At 42.6% G+C, this 17,738-nt stretch overlaps 3 protein-coding genes across 5 annotated transcripts in view; 1 reads left to right on the top strand and 2 right to left on the bottom strand.

Annotated features, from left to right (window-relative positions):
• The window catches only part of bace2 (beta-secretase 2), a 13,752-nt gene extending 11,172 nt beyond the window's left edge, over positions 1 to 2,580 (top strand). Inside the window, exons 7-9 of the mRNA XM_017420004.3 lie at positions 257 to 406; positions 502 to 670; positions 1,306 to 2,580. Coding sequence (XP_017275493.1) covers positions 257 to 406; positions 502 to 670; positions 1,306 to 1,547 — 561 coding nt within the window. The 3' untranslated portion in view covers positions 1,548 to 2,580. The remainder of the gene's footprint in view (positions 1 to 256; positions 407 to 501; positions 671 to 1,305) is intronic.
• Positions 2,581 to 4,149: 1,569 nt separating this feature from the next.
• Positions 4,150 to 11,143, bottom strand: LOC108238135 (transmembrane protease serine 2-like). Of its 2 annotated transcripts, XM_025006771.2 has the most exons (13): positions 10,979 to 11,143; positions 10,608 to 10,755; positions 9,064 to 9,156; positions 8,846 to 8,959; positions 8,484 to 8,613; positions 8,288 to 8,398; positions 8,160 to 8,203; positions 7,610 to 7,775; positions 7,364 to 7,536; positions 7,071 to 7,172; positions 5,776 to 5,918; positions 4,659 to 4,811; positions 4,150 to 4,276 (listed from the first exon to the last, which is right to left on the bottom strand). In XM_025006771.2, the coding sequence occupies exons 1-13, from the start codon at positions 10,991 to 10,993 to the stop codon at positions 4,259 to 4,261; spliced, it is 1,410 nt and encodes a 469-aa protein (XP_024862539.1). In that variant the 5' UTR covers positions 10,994 to 11,143; the 3' UTR covers positions 4,150 to 4,258. The 2 variants fall into 2 exon arrangements, 1 of the variants encoding a protein (XP_024862539.1); XR_003039314.2 differs by lacking the exon at positions 5,776 to 5,918.
• A 1,894-nt stretch (positions 11,144 to 13,037) lies between these two features.
• atm (ATM serine/threonine kinase) overlaps positions 13,038 to 17,738 on the bottom strand; it is a 31,255-nt gene continuing 26,554 nt past the window's right edge. The window contains exons 56-63 of one of the 2 annotated variants that reach the window (XM_017420133.3): positions 16,027 to 16,143; positions 15,784 to 15,933; positions 15,054 to 15,219; positions 14,876 to 14,962; positions 14,688 to 14,802; positions 13,916 to 13,979; positions 13,660 to 13,802; positions 13,038 to 13,549 (exon numbers count right to left, since the gene is read on the bottom strand). In XM_017420133.3, the coding sequence (XP_017275622.1) occupies positions 13,369 to 13,549; positions 13,660 to 13,802; positions 13,916 to 13,979; positions 14,688 to 14,802; positions 14,876 to 14,962; positions 15,054 to 15,219; positions 15,784 to 15,933; positions 16,027 to 16,143 (1,023 nt within the window). In that variant the 3' untranslated portion in view covers positions 13,038 to 13,368. The remainder of the gene's footprint in view (positions 13,550 to 13,659; positions 13,803 to 13,915; positions 13,980 to 14,687; positions 14,803 to 14,875; positions 14,963 to 15,053; positions 15,220 to 15,783; positions 15,934 to 16,026; positions 16,144 to 17,738) is intronic. The other variant, XM_017420134.3, reaches the window with a different exon arrangement.

The raw sequence follows: 17,738 nt of genomic DNA, 5'->3' as shown, positions 1-17,738 counted from the left end.
GGGGGGGGGTTGTACTTCTTGTGTTGCTTTTTCTTCCAATCCACTGTACACGTTTTTTACCTCTTGGAAGTGCGCTCAAGGTCGATTTGAACGCTTTATGGTAACTGTGCCTGAATCCTTGCAGGAAAAAAAAAAGAGTGCAAGTAAATGAAAGAAAACATGAAACTGACCTTAAGTTTTTACCTTTTTAATCTCTCTCCTTGCCCGTCTTCCTTTGTTCCACTTTCTCCCCCTCACCCCTTTTTTTTTGATTTAGATCCAAGAGTTTTCTTCAGGCTTCTGGGATGGCACCAAGCTTGCATGCTGGATGAAGGGAGAAAACCCCTGGAAGTTTTTCCCGAAGCTGTCCATCTACCTAAGAGCCACCAACACCAGCCAGTCATTCCGCATTACCATCCTGCCTCAGGTAGCACGACACCAAAGAAATAAATAAATATACTCTTGTCAGTCTCTCTCCTGAGCTGCTACATTCACGGGTCTTGCCGTCGTGTCATTCTGCAGCTGTACATTCAGCCAATCACAGACGTGGACGGCACGCTGGACTGCTTCCGCTTCGGGATATCCTCTTCGGCTAACGGCCTGGTGATCGGGGCCACGGTCATGGAAGGCTTTTACGTGGTGTTCGACCGCGCTCAGAAGAGGCTGGGCTTCGCTCTCAGCAGCTGTGCAGGTGAGGGTTCACACAAACGCACACAGACGTGAACACACACACACACAAAAATATTGTCGCACACCTTTTGCCTTTTGGCGGCGGGCAGTAATTAGCACTAGTTGATAAACGAATACCTCGTGGCTCTGAATACAGGAAGTTCATTTGATCCATTCAGTCGGGATTTTAGAATCTCAGCAGATGAATTTGTTAAACAGAGTAGTTTTGTGTAAAATACAAAGATCACTTTTGTTCCGTACGGAGCGAACTCTGTACAAAGCAGATGTGGGCTTGTGACAGTATGGCTGCCAACTTCATTCTCTGATCTGAGCACTCAGACACAAAGAACTATTGATGAGTTTCAGGAAATCCAAATGTTTCAGTTTCAACGAGGAAGGTGAGGATTTTGCCCACTTCTTTCAGGTAGTAAAATAAAAACTGCTACAAGTAGTAGCAGTTTATATTTTTCTAAATGATTTTGTATTGTTGTTCTTCATCAGTTGCCAGAAAGTGGTCTGTATATGTGTGTATGAGCTAGCTTGAGTTTAGCTTTCCATTTGAGCGGAGTAAATCTTCCTCTGAGGTTTGTTCGTGACTCATCCTCGTGGTCTCGTGACGCTGAAACAGTCGGCACTAAAGCTCGTTTCTCTTCGCAGTGCTCGACGGGTTGGCCCTGTCGGAGATCGCGGGACCCTTCTCGGCGGCAGACGTGGCGGCCGACTGCTCCGGCAGGCTGCTGAAGGAGCCCCTTCTCTGGGCGATCTCCTACGCCCTGATGGCGGTCTGCGCCGTTGTCCTCATCGTCCTGCTGCTCGTGCTGCTGCTGCCCTGCAGGTGCAGGGACCGCTCCGGCGAGATCACAGACGAGTCTTCGCTGGTGCGGCATCGCATCAAGTGACTGAGGGCGAAGGGACGGGCGAGCGGACAGAGCGGAGCGAGCCCATCCACGGCTGCGGGGGTCAGGACCTTTAATGCTGAATCACAGACCGAGTTCAGATGGCTCTCGTCAGCTTGACCCGCGGAGGTAGACGGACAGATCAACTGCCTCTAAAGGGAAAATCCACCACAACACTTCTGATAAGAGCTGGTAACACTGGCTGTATGCTCCTGCTTCCTGCTCGGCGGTTTATCTTTTATTCCTGATGCAATGAAACCGTTATGAAGATGCTTTCATATAGAGGAAGAGTGTGCACTGATGATAATGCACTTAATAAGCCTTTTGGTTATGGCTACAACTGTTTGTTTTTTTTCCTCGAATGGCAAAATGCATACCTTAAGAGTTTTATTGTTTCTATGAGTAGTTTGTGAGCCTTCTTGCCGGGCTCAGTTTACTCCCTCTAAGGCTGTGAAAACATATTTAAAGAAATGTAGGACATGGCTAACATCAAAATCAACCAAACTAATAAAATAAACCCGGAGCAACGAGAGGAGACATCACACCAGCAGCAAGTATTAGACAATCAATACCACGCGGATGGGGAGCACTTTTACAGCGTGTGTGTGATGAAAATGTCAACATTTTCAGAGCAAATAAGTGATAATAATCTGGAAGCAACAGATTTGTCTTTTAGCTTTATCCTGTTTTATGCCAACCTGCGATCAGACTGTTGGACCTTCTGATGTCCCGCGCTTCCGACGTTATCGAAGTTCAAATTACTGCTGGTAGGGGTCTGCGAAGTGACAAATGTTTACTGTGCCTTTTCGTCTCGGTGTCAGCAGGCCGAGCTTCCTGAAATGCACTTTGTTTGGAACGTCGATCAGCACTTCCTCAGTCTGTTATGTAGATTAATGTAAATCTGTTTACACTCAGATTTATATTTACATTTCTTTGAACGTTGTTCCAAATCTTTAGCCTTTTAGCCAAATGTTCAAATTTATATACATATATATATATGCACTTTTTTTTTTTTTTGTTACACAAGGAACACTAAAGACAAAGGATCTCTGAAACTGAACAAACTGACTTCTTGGCTAAATATTCTGCAGTTTAACACAAGAGACATCTTCTGTTACAAATGCTACACAAAAAGACAAAGTTGATGAGAAATTGTTCTGACAAGAAAAGACGTTTTTTAGTGAATCGACCCACACTGTCTCTCCTGCCCCAACCCTGAACGTGGACAACTGTTTATTTAAAGGTACACTTGAATACTTTTATGTTCACTTATTTATAGGTGTAAGTTGTTTTTTTTTCTGTGCCAAAACTCGTAATTATTCTGTAAATAAAACAACTTGTGACAAATCAACATAAAATTTTAAATTAATAAATATTTTGGGAATCGGTGAAACAAACTCCATGTGATTTGTGAGTAACACTTTGTATTAATGGACGGCATCCATCCCACACCAGTCAGCCATTACATTATGACCACTCTTATTATGTAGATCATGCAGCCGAAAGAGCTCCTACTTGTGGACAAAAGTTTAAGAGGGTTTCTTAGACTGAGACTTTAGATTTTTTTTTTTTTTTTGGACCTTGTTGGAAGAGGAGTCAGGTCCTAAGTTTGATCAGTTTTGGTCTTTTTTTTTATTATTTATGAAAATGAAGCTCTTTTTTTGCATTTTTCTGCGTACCGCTGCTGTCCAGCTGAATGCTAACCTGTTGCTTGGTCTGCAGAGATTCTCAGAAAGCAACACAACTTGTTCTGACAGCTAAACACAGGAACGTAACACCAAAGTTGAAGCTGAAAGAGCAAGAGTGCCCCCTGTAGGCTGACTGCAGTACAGATTTAAGTTTAAACAGATGGGTCTTAAAAATAAAATATCCCTCAGATACAACTTCTGTTGATTCCCGTAGCTTTTTCAAATGTTCATGTTTCTATTTGTAATTAGTTACTGTAATTAGGCTGCAGCTACACCTCATGGTGTCCGAAGGTTACTGCATCTAAACCCAGCAGTAACGTCGCACAAGTGGCGCAAAGATGTGATTCCCTGAGCAGAGCTGCTGTTAGCGGTGGCACTGGTTTCAGAGGAGCACAGATGTGGAAACAGCTGCATGAACTTGTTGCTTCTGCTTACGTACGAGCTAGCTGTAGCATCGCACACTGATCACAGGAAGTTGAAACTCCCATGCTTCAAAATTAAAGCTATGTCGTATGAGAGTGTATAATTATTGTTATGGTACTGTTTATTTTCGAAGCTGGTGTTGCTGAGAATGTTGCCTTAATATTGGCAATTAGTTGCCACCAGGATAAAAGTTCTGGAGATGACTGATATTCTGTTGGGGTTTGTTTAAATATTTTTGCTAAAGTAATATTGTTGGCTTACTCATAAGTTATTTAAGCTACTATTGAAATTTAATACTGTGAAGTGCTTCGTCTGACATCAGTCTGAAACATTTGATCGTTTCCGGAGTTCAGTGGCTCAGAAACTTGGAAAAAAAGCAGCGCAACACAGAAGTTAAACATTGTGGAGAAGCAACAATACGGGCAAAAGTTTGGAGTTACTGAACGGCTTTAAACCCAACAAAAGATGTTCATGTGAGGAAATGCACATATGAGCCAAATCCCACTTTGTTTAATTAGAATATAATTTGTCAAAATATATAACACAGATATTAAATCAGCAATGTGCAAAAACTCCTCAGACTCATCAGCTTTGGTCCTCTTCTCAGGCGTCTTGGTGCTTCTGCAAACAGAAAACAGAAATCTATCTTGTTCCAACAGTGTTCTGCTTAGAAACTGGAATATTTATATCTAGTTTCTTTCTTTTCTCTCTCACGTAAAGTCCCAGTTTAACGGGAATTTTACTATTAACACTCAAACAGTAAAAGATGTCTAATTTAGTTTCAACACTTATATGATCAAAAGAAGCCTATTTATTGTTTCAGCCCTTTCATTTTTAATTACCAATGAAGCCATGCCAGAGTTTTTTTGCTTTTTCCTTCACCAAAGGATGTCAAAAGCTAATTATACAGGAAGTGTTGGTATGGAGGGGTTTCCTTAAATGAGCCCTCGGTGTGGTCATGCTCTATAAATGGTCATGCTTAGTTTCAATATTAGCCCTTTACCTTCATCTGATGGTGGATCCAGTTCAGATGGAACGTGATGTTACCATAAACGCCTGGTTTAGATTGTCCCCTGCAGTGTTCCCCCCAGATACCGTTGCCTATGAGCCACCACAGTCCATGTTTCAGGGACACCAGAGGACCGCCGCTGTCGGACTGAGGCAGAGTTCAGGATGAACAAAAACAGCGGTTAACTACAGATTTATGCTGATGATAGAAGGGCTGTACAGCGACTCCGACGTGTGTGTTTTTTTAAGAGGGATTTTAGGTCGGTGGTGTCCAATCCTGGTCCTGGAGGGCCACTATCCTGCATGTTTTAATGTTACCCTGCTCTCCAGCAGGTCTCCACGCTCTGCAAAAGCCTGTGAATCACTCAGTCATTCAAATCAGATGTGTCAAAGCAGAGAAACATCTAAAACATGCAGAACAGCGGCCCTCCAGGAACAGGATTGGACACCCCTGTCTTAGGTCAATAAAAAGCTCTGAATGATTTCAGAGCTGTGACATCACAGTCATCTGCTTCCTCTTAGCTACAACTAAACATTCATTGTTGACTCGACTGTATAAATGGTTTGTTATAAGAAAAAAAAAAAAAAGTTCAGTTAAATCTGCTGCCACATCCGGAACAGAGTGCAGTTCTTGTCAGACATGTGCCTTAAAGCACATTACCATTTAAAAAAAATAAACAAAAAGCATGAAAATACTTTAAATTCTTTCCTGAACAGAAACTGATCTGTTTGTGGTTGGAAAAAGAGGCGAAGTAGATTCTTCTTCTGCGTCAGATGAGTTTGTATCCACAAGGAGTCACATGGCTTTTGGCATCAGCTGTGCAACAACCTCGGCTGCGGTTTTTAATGTGTGTATTGCAGGGGTAGGCAACCTGGAGGGCCACCATCCTGCATGTTTTACTTGTTTCTCTGCTCCAACACACCTGACTTGAACCAATGGGTGATTAACAGACTTCTGCAGAACATGAAGAGGTGATTAAACCACTGAATCAGGTGTGTTGGAGCAGGGAAACAAGTCAAACATGCAGGATAGTGGCCCTCGAGGACCAGGGTTGCCTACCCCGAGTGTATTGTGTTTTGCATAGAACCCTTTTGAACGTGTTGGTTCTTACATGGCACACACCGGCCCTAGGTTCTGTGCTTCTGGCGCAGATCATGTCCGGTGACATCCTGCCTCCGAGCGCCGCCGAGCCGTTGCACTCCGCAGAGCCGATGAGCGAGACCTGAGTCTCCATCAGATACAGAGAGCCGGAGTCTGTCAGAGAGACAGCAGCTGAATTATCAGCCACACGCCGTCCTCTTCAAACAGTCAGGTCTTTAACACAATGAGGCCCGAGGGGCCAGGAACGGCTCCTTGAACTATTTTCATCTGGCTTGAACAGACAAAACAACTTGAAACAAACTGACAAGAAGTTGCCTTTTATTCATAAATTTTAAAGACAAATGAAATCAAACATCTTCCTGATGTTTGGACTAAAATACTTCTAAACATTTCTTTGCTGAGTAAGTAAGGTTGTAAAGGGCAGAAACAGACAAGTAAAAAAAAAAGTAAGAAACTAAAAACTTGAAATGTTAAAATGTTGTAATTGTGCAGTAAATTTGTTGTGTCAAAAAACAAGCAATTTATACTTGAATTCTGCTGTGATTTGACCTAAATATGTCACAAATTAGTATTTTATTTCTTTTTCCTATTTAAACAAAACCTCTAAACATGTATGTCAACATATCTGCCTGGCATTTTAATGTATTTTTGCTCGTTTGTATATTTAAATTTCCAAAGCAGTCAAAGATTTTGTTCATAGTATCATACCATGTCCATGTTTCAGTTCAATGTGTGGCCCCCTCAGTGTAATCATCTAGAAATGGGAAAGGAAAAATAACCCACTCCTGCTTTAAAGTGATGCTCAGGTTGTCTGAGGCATTTTAGACAGAAACAGTCAAAGTGTTGGACTTTGCTGCCATCTAGTGGCAGCATTGCAAATGACGCCAACTGGTTTCATGACAAAACTGAGCAAAATGTTTAAAATTAGCCCCAACTTCATTATACTTTGTTTCCAAGCAGTCACACTTTGTTTTAAAGTGGTCTTAATCAACATGTTTTTAGGGTTTTTGCAGATCTTTTAAAGAATTTATTTTTTTCTTCTCATTTTCAGTCAAGTACTTTGAACAAATACTGTGCAGGGTGTGTCTAAAACACGAGGAGAAAAGTGGACAAATGGACAACAAAGAAGCTGATGGGCTGTACTGTATCTGAAAATCTTTAAGAAATAAGAATAAGACCTGAGAGCTGCGTCATCTCTCAGCTGACAGAAAGCTTGAAAAAACATTTCTGTCAAGACTGTTCTTAAAGATTATCCCAGGTAACACTGATGTTGTTCAGGGAAAATAACCAAAGTTAACCTCTCACCTCCAGTCGCTGTGGGACTAAAATGTGTAATCCAACTTGTCTCGGGAACAGAAAAGTTCAGACCGATGTTTGGGAGGCACACAGGTCTGACACCACTGGAGGCTGCAGAAGAAAAGTGTGTTCTGATAAATATAATTATTTATAAAAAAAAGTGATGCTGCTAAAAAAACATGTTAAATGCTTCAACCTCTTACAACAAATAGTTCTATATTTATCATCTGATTTGCCCAAGAATCCTGATTTTTTTTTATGATCGCTCAGTGGATCAGCTGATTGTTTTTGTCTTTAAACACCTGTTCTGTCCAAAGGTTTGAAGAGCTTCATGAGGGCGACATCATTCCGTCGAGTCAGGCTGTCGTATCCTTCATGAGCTACGATGCGACTCACAGCGTACGCAGGATGAAACAGAGCGCCTAATGGATCCACGATTTCAGCGTACACTGCCCAGTCTGCAGGTCTGGGGGTCCTGTGGAGGGGCAGAGGAGTCAGGGTGAATCAGGGCTCTGCTTTAAAGACTGGGCTGCCGAAGGAGGACTCACCCGGCCACACAGTGAGCTGCGGTGAGGACCCAGCGGGGGGAGATGACGGCCCCGCCGCACCGATGAGAACCGGCGACCTGAAGGCTGACCTGCCACGGCCAGGACCCCACGGAGGCCAGCTGGGGTCCTGGCCCGGGGGTGCTGGAGTTCAGCCTGCTCCCACAGTCTGAAAACGCAGAGGCAAGGCATTTTACTTTAACAGAAATATAAAATCCCTCCAGAGTGTTTGTGGGTGTACAGCAGTGGGACCCAGGGTGGAGGTTGGGACCCCACTTGGGGTCATGAAACACCAATTGAGGGGTGTTGCAAAGAAATCAAATGAACTTTAAAAAGTAATTGCAAATAACATATTTATCCATAATTGTTACAAAAAATAAAAAGTAATGGTCATAAATGTATGAAAACCTATGCATAAATTTTGACAAAGCTCTCTGTTCTTATTAGCAATGTTTGTATACGTCAACAATAAAGTTGGAGTCACAAGTCTCTGCAGCTTTTATTTTGTAAGGTAAAAGTAGAAAAGTTTGGGAACCACTGATGTATAGTATACCTGTACACCGCAGGGTTACCACACTGTCATCAGGACAGGATTTGCTGCAAAGAAATGAGAGAAAAATGTTTTTAGAGCAACATGTTTCCAGTTGGGTTGTTTCAGTTCGTCTTTCAGAGCTGGCTAACCTGGGAACCAGCTGCTGCAGTACAGATGTCCAAGGGTTGGAGCCAAATTTGACCGACAGGAATCCGTCGTTGGAGCTGGCCCTCTGTTGGCCTGATTTAAAGTACGTGCCTCTGCCAAAACACAGTTCAGTGCAAAGTCATCTGAAGGTGCGCGGCGCACCTTTTGAGCGACTGTTTCGGCTCTGAAGGGAAATACCTGCCGAACCCGATGTCCTGGCAGCTCGATCGTCCCTGCAGGTCCCCCCAGCCGTGAGAACAAACGGGCCTCCAGGTTCTGGTCTGAGTCCAGTAGATCTGGAGCAGGAAGCTGGAGCCATGCAGCCTCACTGAGACCGAACAGAAATCTCAAGATTTATGGTCTTATTTGATGAACTTCAACTATCAGTATAGGAGTCTATAATCAGAGTGAAAGGGTAAGAGGCTTGAAAGTAAAAATAGCATCAAGATTGCCCAGTTATGGACTGGTGGTGTATGTTGTGTGGAGTAAAGGTAAAGCTGGCTGGAGTGTTCCTGTATTAACATTATTCTGCACTTCATCTTGGGTTTCAGGCAGCTTACCACAGTTTGCCTCGTCCTGGCCTGCAGGACAGTCCTTCACGCCGTCACACCACTGAGATTCCCACACACAGCTCCTGTCCCCACACTGCAGCCCGTGCACGCAGGAGGACGAGTCTGGGAGACACGAACGAAACAACAACATCACAGACCGCACGCAGATTTCACTCAGATTAATCCATGTGCTCATCACACATGGTGTGGGTTTATCGTGTGCTTACAGTAATAAGCGAGGAGGACTCCAGCCACCAGCAGGAGGAGCAGCATGCAGATGACAGAAACCACTGTGTACTTCACACATCTGTCCCTTACATCTGACGGGAGAGAAAACAGCAACACGCTGGGACTGGAAACCTCTCTGCATCTATATTCGTTTAACACAGCGGTGCCTTAAAGTTCATACAGCCTTTTTAATTATAGCTTATCAGGTCTTACCCCATCCATTCGTTCAGTTTCTACACCTGCTTTTCCCTGCAGGCTCATGACCCCAGTGGGTGATGGCCACAACAGAATCAGAGCCGTTTTTAATGCAGAGCCGCCTGAGGGCCTGAAGATCACAGCATCTACTTTTAAACTTAGTCTGGTCCTTTGAACTTGGAATATTTTGATGGTATTATTAGCTGTAAATATTGAAATATTAAGTCTTCTTATTGTCTGTTGAGAAACATTATTCTGAAATTGTTCCAATAGTTTTAGGTGCAGTTTTTCCGCAGTCTTGTGAAACTCTAACTCATGGGATTTGTGAATCATTGCGTTTTGTTTTTATTTACATTTCACACAGTGTCCTAACTTTTTCTAAATTGGCTTTGTATGTGTTTGATCAGATTTTCTTCATGTAAAGCCCACTTTTTGTTGAAACTGATTTTGTGGGCTCAAATTTGCTGATAAAATAACGCCAATAATATATTTTAAAATTATAATTTTGCTTCTGAAGCAACTAAACAATCTCAGATTTTGATGCTGCTCATATTACACAAATTAGACAAGCTTCCTTCACTTAAATACAGTGTTTTGTTCAGTGTTTAACACCTTTTAGTCCAAACCGCTCAGAGAAGCTGGTGCCTTTTTTGTTCACACCAGGTTTTCTGGTTTGTCTTTCTCTCGCAGCCCTGGTGTTAATCAGTCTTCTGTCGTTGTTCTCGTAAACATTAACGTCAGCAAATGTTCGACATGTCTTTGGTGAGCTTGTTGACTGTTGCTCATGAGTGATCTTTGTTGGCTGAACGCTGTGGGGGAGCAACGCCGGGGTTAAATTTCCATCAGGGGCGTTGAATCCAAACTCTCCACACAAATCAGTTTCCCCCTTTTTTTAATGATGTACTAAATAATGTAATAAATCATTTTGCTTGGGGGTTTTGACGCACTAATTTACATTGTGAAGTAGATTTTTGTAACAAAAAATGTAGAGAAACTGTTTTGTTTTTATAAAAGGTTCACACAGTTTCAAGCACATGAAGCTCTGAGTTTCATTCAGATTTTCAAGTGTAGAAAAAAATCTTCTCGGTGTTGAAATCAAACACTGAAATTTTGTTTTTAATAATTTAATCAGTTATTTGGAATTATATGTCATTTTTATTAAACATTTATTATTATTTTTATGGTGTTATTTATTAAAATACGTTATTTAGGTAATGTGCGAGAGTATCTAGTGTTTTGTCACTTATTACTGTTCATTTATTGTCTTTCAGCTGAACTGTACCCTGATTAATAGTGGTTCAGATTTAGTGTGGTTGTGTTAAAGTTCTGGATCGTGGATCTGGATTACCTTTGTGTTTGGGGTTGGAGTGGCTGATCTCAGGTGGGGGGTTCAGGGCCAGACGGTGAACAAACTGAGGTGCAGCGTCTGATCGGCTCAGCGCTGACAGCTTCTTTTTGTCGACTTCACGGATGAAACAAGCGCCTGAGTTCGTATACTGTTGGTGAAACGTTACAGGGGACGATGAAGGAAAAAGGTGACCGAATCACTGAGAGCTTTGCATTTCAAACTACAATTATTCCAGAGTGCCATCACATTACACACACACACACACACACACACACACACACACACACACACACATCATAGCCAAAACTGCAGATTCATAGTGGATCCAAATGCAAATTTTTAAATTTACTGAACACAAAATGAAAACTTACCGGATTTGTTGCCATTTTCTGCTTCTTCAACAGACAAACACTGGGAGAAAGGGTCTTCAACCACCGGTTTCAAAGAGTCTGCTCAGTTTCAGCGTTTGAAAAGCATTTCTGCAGGAACTAGGACCTCCAGTATCTCTCCTCAGTCCAGCTCCACCTGGGATCAAATATAAGAGTTTGGATGAGTGTCTGACAGCCAGGCCACTCCTTCACTTCACACCCCCGTGGCCTTTAAGTTCCTGGACAAACATACACAGACTGAGGCAGTTTAAATGTCTCTGCCTAGGGTGTGTCAGAAATGAGTATTTAACGGAAAGGTACAAAATACAAGACGTTTGAAGGAAGACAACGAACCTTCAAAAAGATCTGGAGGGTAGTTATCGCTCTATAAGTATTTTACCATCTTAATGTATTCCCTTTTGCTTTTATTTCTCCATAATGCATCAAATATTTTCTCTGAGAAGGTCCGTTCAGACTCCTACAGAACCACGCTGTTGGTGCAGAATGCTGTTTGGCAACGTCTTGCTGAAATAAGCAACAGTTTCATTGCAAAACAAGTGACCCAGATCCATCCATTCTCATCTCCTTTCCAGGTCACGGGGAGCTGGTGTCTGTCTCCAGCCGTCACTGTGCGAGAGGCGGGGGACACCCACACCCTGGACAGGTCTCTAGTCCATCAAAGAGACACATAGAGACAAACAACCATTCACACTCTCACTCTCACCGAGGGACAATTTTAGAGTTACCGATGAACCTAACATGCATGTTTCTGGTCCGTGAAAGGAAACTGGAGTACCCAGAGTAAACTCACGTGAGCACAGGGAGAACATGGAAACTCCACCCAGAAAGGCCAGAGGTGAGGAGGAGATCCTACAACATTCTTGCTGCAACCACTGCACCACTGTTCCACCCTGATCCACATCAGTTGTCCCTAAACGTGTTAGCTTTCAACCCACAAAATAAAAGCCGCAGAGACTCCTGACCTCAACCATCGTCGGCTGAAGTGTACAAACACGACCAATTAGCCATTTAACAGAGAGCCTCGTTAATCATTATCACCCACCGCAACGAAGGGCGATCATGTAGTTGCCTCTGCCCTATCTAGTCCTCCAATTAAACTTCTCCAGTTTGTTACTCCTGTTCCAACTTTTCTTCCTTTGCAGCAAAATGAGAAAAGGCTTTTTGATTTTATTTTTTTAAACACAATATTTTATATTGATTTCTAAATTTTGGTACGCTGTTCTTCAGGGGTGTCCAATCCTGGTCCTCGAGGGCCACCATCCTGCATGTTTTACTTGTTTCCCTGCTCCAACACACCTGATTCAGTGGTTAAACCACCTCTTCATGTTCTGCAGAAGCCTGTTAATCACCCATTGATTCAAATCAGGTGTGTTGGAGCAGAGGAACAAGTCAAACATGCAGGATGGTGGCTCTCTAGGACCAGGATTGGACCCCCCTGTTATACTTGAATGAAATTTTTAGTTAAATTAAATCTAAGATTGAAGTAATTTGCTTTTCTTCACGTTCTGAACAACAATGTCACTTTTTGGCAGTGACATTGTTTCTGTGAAACAGCAGTTTGAACTTGACAATTCTACATTTAAAGGGCTTTGTATTTCCTAAAGGAATGCATATCGCCCGCTGCCTTTCATGCTAAGATCAACTTTTGTTGAGAAATTATGACCAAGTTGAAGCCACTTTGGTAAAGCCTTAAAAATAAAGTTGTGCGAGATCTCACGCTTAGAGTATGTGTTGTGAACGACTCTCGGCTACTACTGCCTCGAAGTTTAGCAGAACATCTGTGAAACTGACTGAATTACAGCCACTTTTCTGTTTCTGAAACTCAGTTAGTTGTGGCAGCCATCTTGAAATGGGTCAACGTTAAAAGTGGATCAGATGTAAAAGGAACATCTAAATGATTATTTCCTGAAAGTTTCATTACAATCTGTCCAGTGGTTCATGACATATTTTGCTACCAGACAGGCCAATGAACAGACAATAGCAAAAACATTATCACCCAGCTTTCACCTTTTGGCAGGGAGCATTAAAAACACCTCAAATCTGCACATCTGTAATATATTTTAATGGCACAGTACATTCTTATAGAGCAGCAGAAATGAAATACATATCAGTAAAAAAGTAATTCTTCATTCTTCTCCCTGTTTTAGACACTTTATGATTTGCAGAATAAAGCAACGTTCAGTGAACTGCTAAAAACAAAAAGCTGTAGTAAAGAACGAATATAATCCAATAATACATAAGGAATTATTTGCATCATTTTAAAAACGTTGCACTTTAAACCGTTCGCCACACCGTTTGTACTTCTCAGCCGGAGGTCCGACTCTGACTTTGTGTTTAAGTGCGATGGCTGGCAGAGGCGGGCGGAGGCTTGTTCACACCCAGGCCTGCCATCCTGGGAAGAGTCTGCTCAGGTTTTTGGGGTCCATGGCTTGCTGAATGAGCAGGTTGACCTGCCCCCCCACACTGAGCACCGTCCCCTCCTCCACCCCCTTCAGCTTCTCCTGCAGCCGCAGCAGCACCCGCTCCGCCACCTTGTTGAAGCTCTGACTGTCGCTGCGGGACGACAAATAAAAAAAAAATGAATATAAAAGGGGGTTATTTTGTCATTTGAAAAGGATTAAATTTGTGTTTTATGCACAAATGTCATCTTCTGTTCGATCAACCTGGATTTTTGATGGCTGTCGATGTCATCTCCGCCCATGGTGGAGTTCAGAGTGGCGTTGAGCTCCTGCTGCTCGTCGTGCTGCAGCTGGAAGGCCTTCAGGGGGTTCATGGTCCAGTCGAACAGAGGGTCGTACAGCAGCACCTGCACGGCACGGAAAACAGGACAAAAGTCACTGCTCTGCCCGTCGATTAAAGGAACTTAACATCAGCAGAGGAGACCGCGTGCTGTGCTCTACGGCCCGGGCGCCATCGCACCTCCACGATGGTCCGCAGAGCCTCCTGGGAGCTCCTCATCACCTCCATCGTCTTTTCACAGCATCTGACCAGAGAGAGAGAGAGAAAAGAAACAAAAAACACATCACAATCATCAGCTAACATGTAGAGCATTTATTTATTTGCAGATACAAGAACTGAAAGGTGTAAAAAATGGCAAAAAAATGACATTTTAAATGTAAAAACACATAAACACTGCACTAGAAGAATAAAAAAATGAGAGTGGATAACAGATGGCTTTGAAATGTTTTACAAGTTACAGAGTTAACCTCAATGTGAGAACATTAAAATAAGTATGTAATAAAAAGCAGAGCATTCCTTATAGCAACGCATGTGGCCCGTCACCTTTCATGCTTAATTTTAAACTGAGATGATCTCATCTTAAAAAAAATTGGGGGGAGTTTTAAACCTTTTGGGTCAAACCTTAGAAAAACAAAAAAATGGTGTTTATGTAACTTGTGCGGCATCTCAAAGTATGCGTTGGGAATGACTCTCAGCTACTACCACGCCAAGTTTTAGTTCAATATCTGTTACAGCCTTGTTTGTTTTAATTCAGGCTGATTAGCTGTGGCAGCCATCTTGAATTGGGCTGACTCCAACAGTCAGTCAGTTGGAGATTTACATCTAAAAATTACTTTGAGCGTTTTATTAAAATCTGTTCAGCAGTTTAGGAGATATTTTGCTAACAGACAGACAAAGAAGCAGGCAGTAAAAACAAAAGGAATGTAATGAGACTACATCACTGTACCGTTACCTTCTGAAGACGCCCTCCACTCCGGTGATGCCCATCCCGTCCACGATGTCTCTGGAGAGCCTGAAGGGGACGGTCTCAGGGGTGGGGAGGATCTTACCCTGCTCGAAGGCCACGCCTGAGACGCCAGACGAAAGTTAGCGTCGATCAAACGTCATCGGTTTCGAACAAACAAAAGATTTCAAGGGTACCTAGATCGATGTGCACCAGTTCGGCGGTCCGTTCATCGATCAGGATGTTCTGGATGTGTCTGTCGCCCAGACCGACGATGTAGCCCACTGTGGGGGGGGGAAACAGGAGCGGTAATCGCGACTGTACGAGAGAGGACCTGGCGAGAACACGTGGAGCAGCACCGCCGGGACCGCGTACCGATGGAGGAGGTGGCCACGCTGCGAGTGTAGGCCAACCGCTTCTCCATCCACACCGCGGGGTCCAGGAACCGCTCCATGCAGAAGTACCTGAAGACCGGCCTGAACTTCTTACACACCTCACCGTAGGCCTCCAGCTTCTCATCGAATGCCAGCCTCTGAGCCTCCTGCAGAGACAGCAAAACAAAACAAAACAACAACAGGATGTTTGTTTGGTTGAAGCACGAAGAAGAACTTTATCGAGAAATAGTTTCAGAACCAAAAATTGTTCAATTAAATCCCATCAATCATAAAAACATACTAATTTTTATCAACCACCGCCATAAAAGGCAGGGGATCATGTAATTGCCTCTGCATGTGTGTGCAGCTTTGTCTGCCTGTTAGCAAAATATCTCATAAACTACTGGATGGATTTTAATGAAACTTTCAGGAAGTAATCAATGGATGCACATTTATAACCCATTAACCGTCGGAGTCAATTCGATTCAAGATGGCCACCACAACTGATCAGCCTTTGCAAACATAAAAATGGATTTTCCTCTGTTGGTTTTTCAGATACTGAGCTAAACCTAGGTGTGGTAGTAGCTGAGAGTCATCCCTAACACACGATCTGAGCACTAACAGGTAACGTGAGGTCTTGATTTAAATGTTTGGCTTTCTTCCCTCCGTCAGTAATCAGTTCAGGTTCATTAAATGTTTTTAGCAGCAGTTTTTTTTTTCCAAGATAATACCATCATTTTCTTGCGGCAGGCCATGCTGGTCCAGTCCTGAGGTCGGAAGCGTTTGTGGGCTCCCTTGTTTGGATCCACCAGGAACTCCCCGATGGGCACTGTGCCGGAGCACCACTCCAACACGCCGCTGCGCTGTGAGAACGGCACCACCTGACAGCCAAGGGTGAGAGGTCAGCACGAGACGGCGTCTGGACAAAAGCAACAGACAAAAGCCACGTATCCCTGACTTGATGGCTTGATCACCTTGTATCTCCGGATGTTGAGCTTCCTTTTCCGAGTGTCGGCGTTTCGCCGCAGCAGCATGGAGCACATGCCAAAGACCTGCTGCATCACGGCGTCCTGCCGCAGGTCGTCCTGACCCTGAAACCAAAGACACGGGCAACAACAAAATCACCAAGGAGAGCAAACAGTCAACGCTTTGCACTGAAAGGGTTCTTGCTCAGTTCTTTACAAACAGTCCTGACATGTTTAACACTGCGTCAGTGCTGAGTCAGCATTCACACAACATCCTTCCTATTCATACGTATATATACGTAGTCTCCGTCGTACGTTTGGTTGGACTGTAACTACTTTAGCATCTTTTCAGCTTTTTAAACAATTCCTACGTCAAAACGTTCAGCTCCTTCAGGACATTACAGCTGTGACTTTTGGTCTTTCTAACTTTTATACTTGTTGAAATATTTACCTTTGTCATTGAAATGAATGGAAAAACAGCACTCTTTCAAATCTACTTCAGTATATTTGCCTAATTTCTAGCTTTTAGCTACCATTTTGCTACTTTTAGGTTTTAGCTACAGGTGTGCTATTAAGCTACTGTTTGCTCATTTTAGCTGTTAGTTACATTGTTTGCTTAGTTTAGTAGCCTTTAGCTGCGTGTCTTAATTTTAGCTTTTCTTTTGTTAATTTCAGCTTTTGCTCTGATCGATTTTAATTTCACTCAGTTTCAGCTTCGTCACTCACTATATTTTAGCAGAGAATGTAATTTCTTTACTTCTGAATGTTACAAATATTAATAATAAAACATTATTCGATAAGAAAAATCCCAACTCTGTTGAAATAAATGTTTTGCACGTCTCAATATTTAACGTTGGCCTTACAGAGTGACGGGGGCTGCTCGAACTCTTTGTTTACAGAATTATTACACAAACACACATTAACAATACAACTTTGAGAGTCATTGTGTAAACATTTACACGCCGTGTTTGCTAACAGATTTAAAGGAATGTTAGTTTCCCATTTTTTTTAATCAATTGTTGACAAAAGTGAGCCATTCTGTGCCGTAACTGGAGCGAGAACTAATTTTATTTTTGGTTCCTGTGAAACACCACCTGATTATGGCAACATGCAGACCATAGCAACCAGATGCTGATTTTTTTCTATATTTTCAAACTTTTCTTCATATAATTTCTTTAAATTTGCTCCCAAGGAGCCTGAGTTCCTTGCAAAAAAAAAAAAAAAGACACTGTTGTTGCGTCGACACGCAGCAGATAACTCAATAAAGAGACATTTTGGATGCTTCGTGACCAGCAGCCTGTCGCAGAAACCAGTTTGTTCCCATTTCTTTAGTCCAATCTATAAAAAATATCAAAACTAAACAGTCTGACACATAAAACAGAACTTGACATACAGGAGATCAGTGGTTCCCAAAGTTGAGGTTGGGGCCCCACAGAGGGTCATAAAACACAAACTTTGGGGTCTTGAGATGATTTTCAGGAATTAAATTTAATTTAAAATTACATTTTTACCATAATTGATCCAAGACATAAAAAGCACAGTGATATCTCCTCCTGAGACCTGAACTCTAGCATGGTATGCATTTTTAACTTCGCTAAGTTATTTGGGTTGATTGGGACCTGATGAGTGTAAAAACAAAGATTTAGTTTTTTTATCTTTTATAATGCAGTCTATGATGTCCACATATGTGGACACAGAGTCCTAGGAGGATTATTGAGACA

Source organism: Kryptolebias marmoratus, linkage group LG2 (genome assembly GCF_001649575.2).
Source record: "Kryptolebias marmoratus isolate JLee-2015 linkage group LG2, ASM164957v2, whole genome shotgun sequence".
NCBI lineage: Eukaryota > Metazoa > Chordata > Actinopteri > Cyprinodontiformes > Rivulidae > Kryptolebias > Kryptolebias marmoratus.
This window is presented reverse-complemented; position numbering and strand designations above follow the sequence as displayed.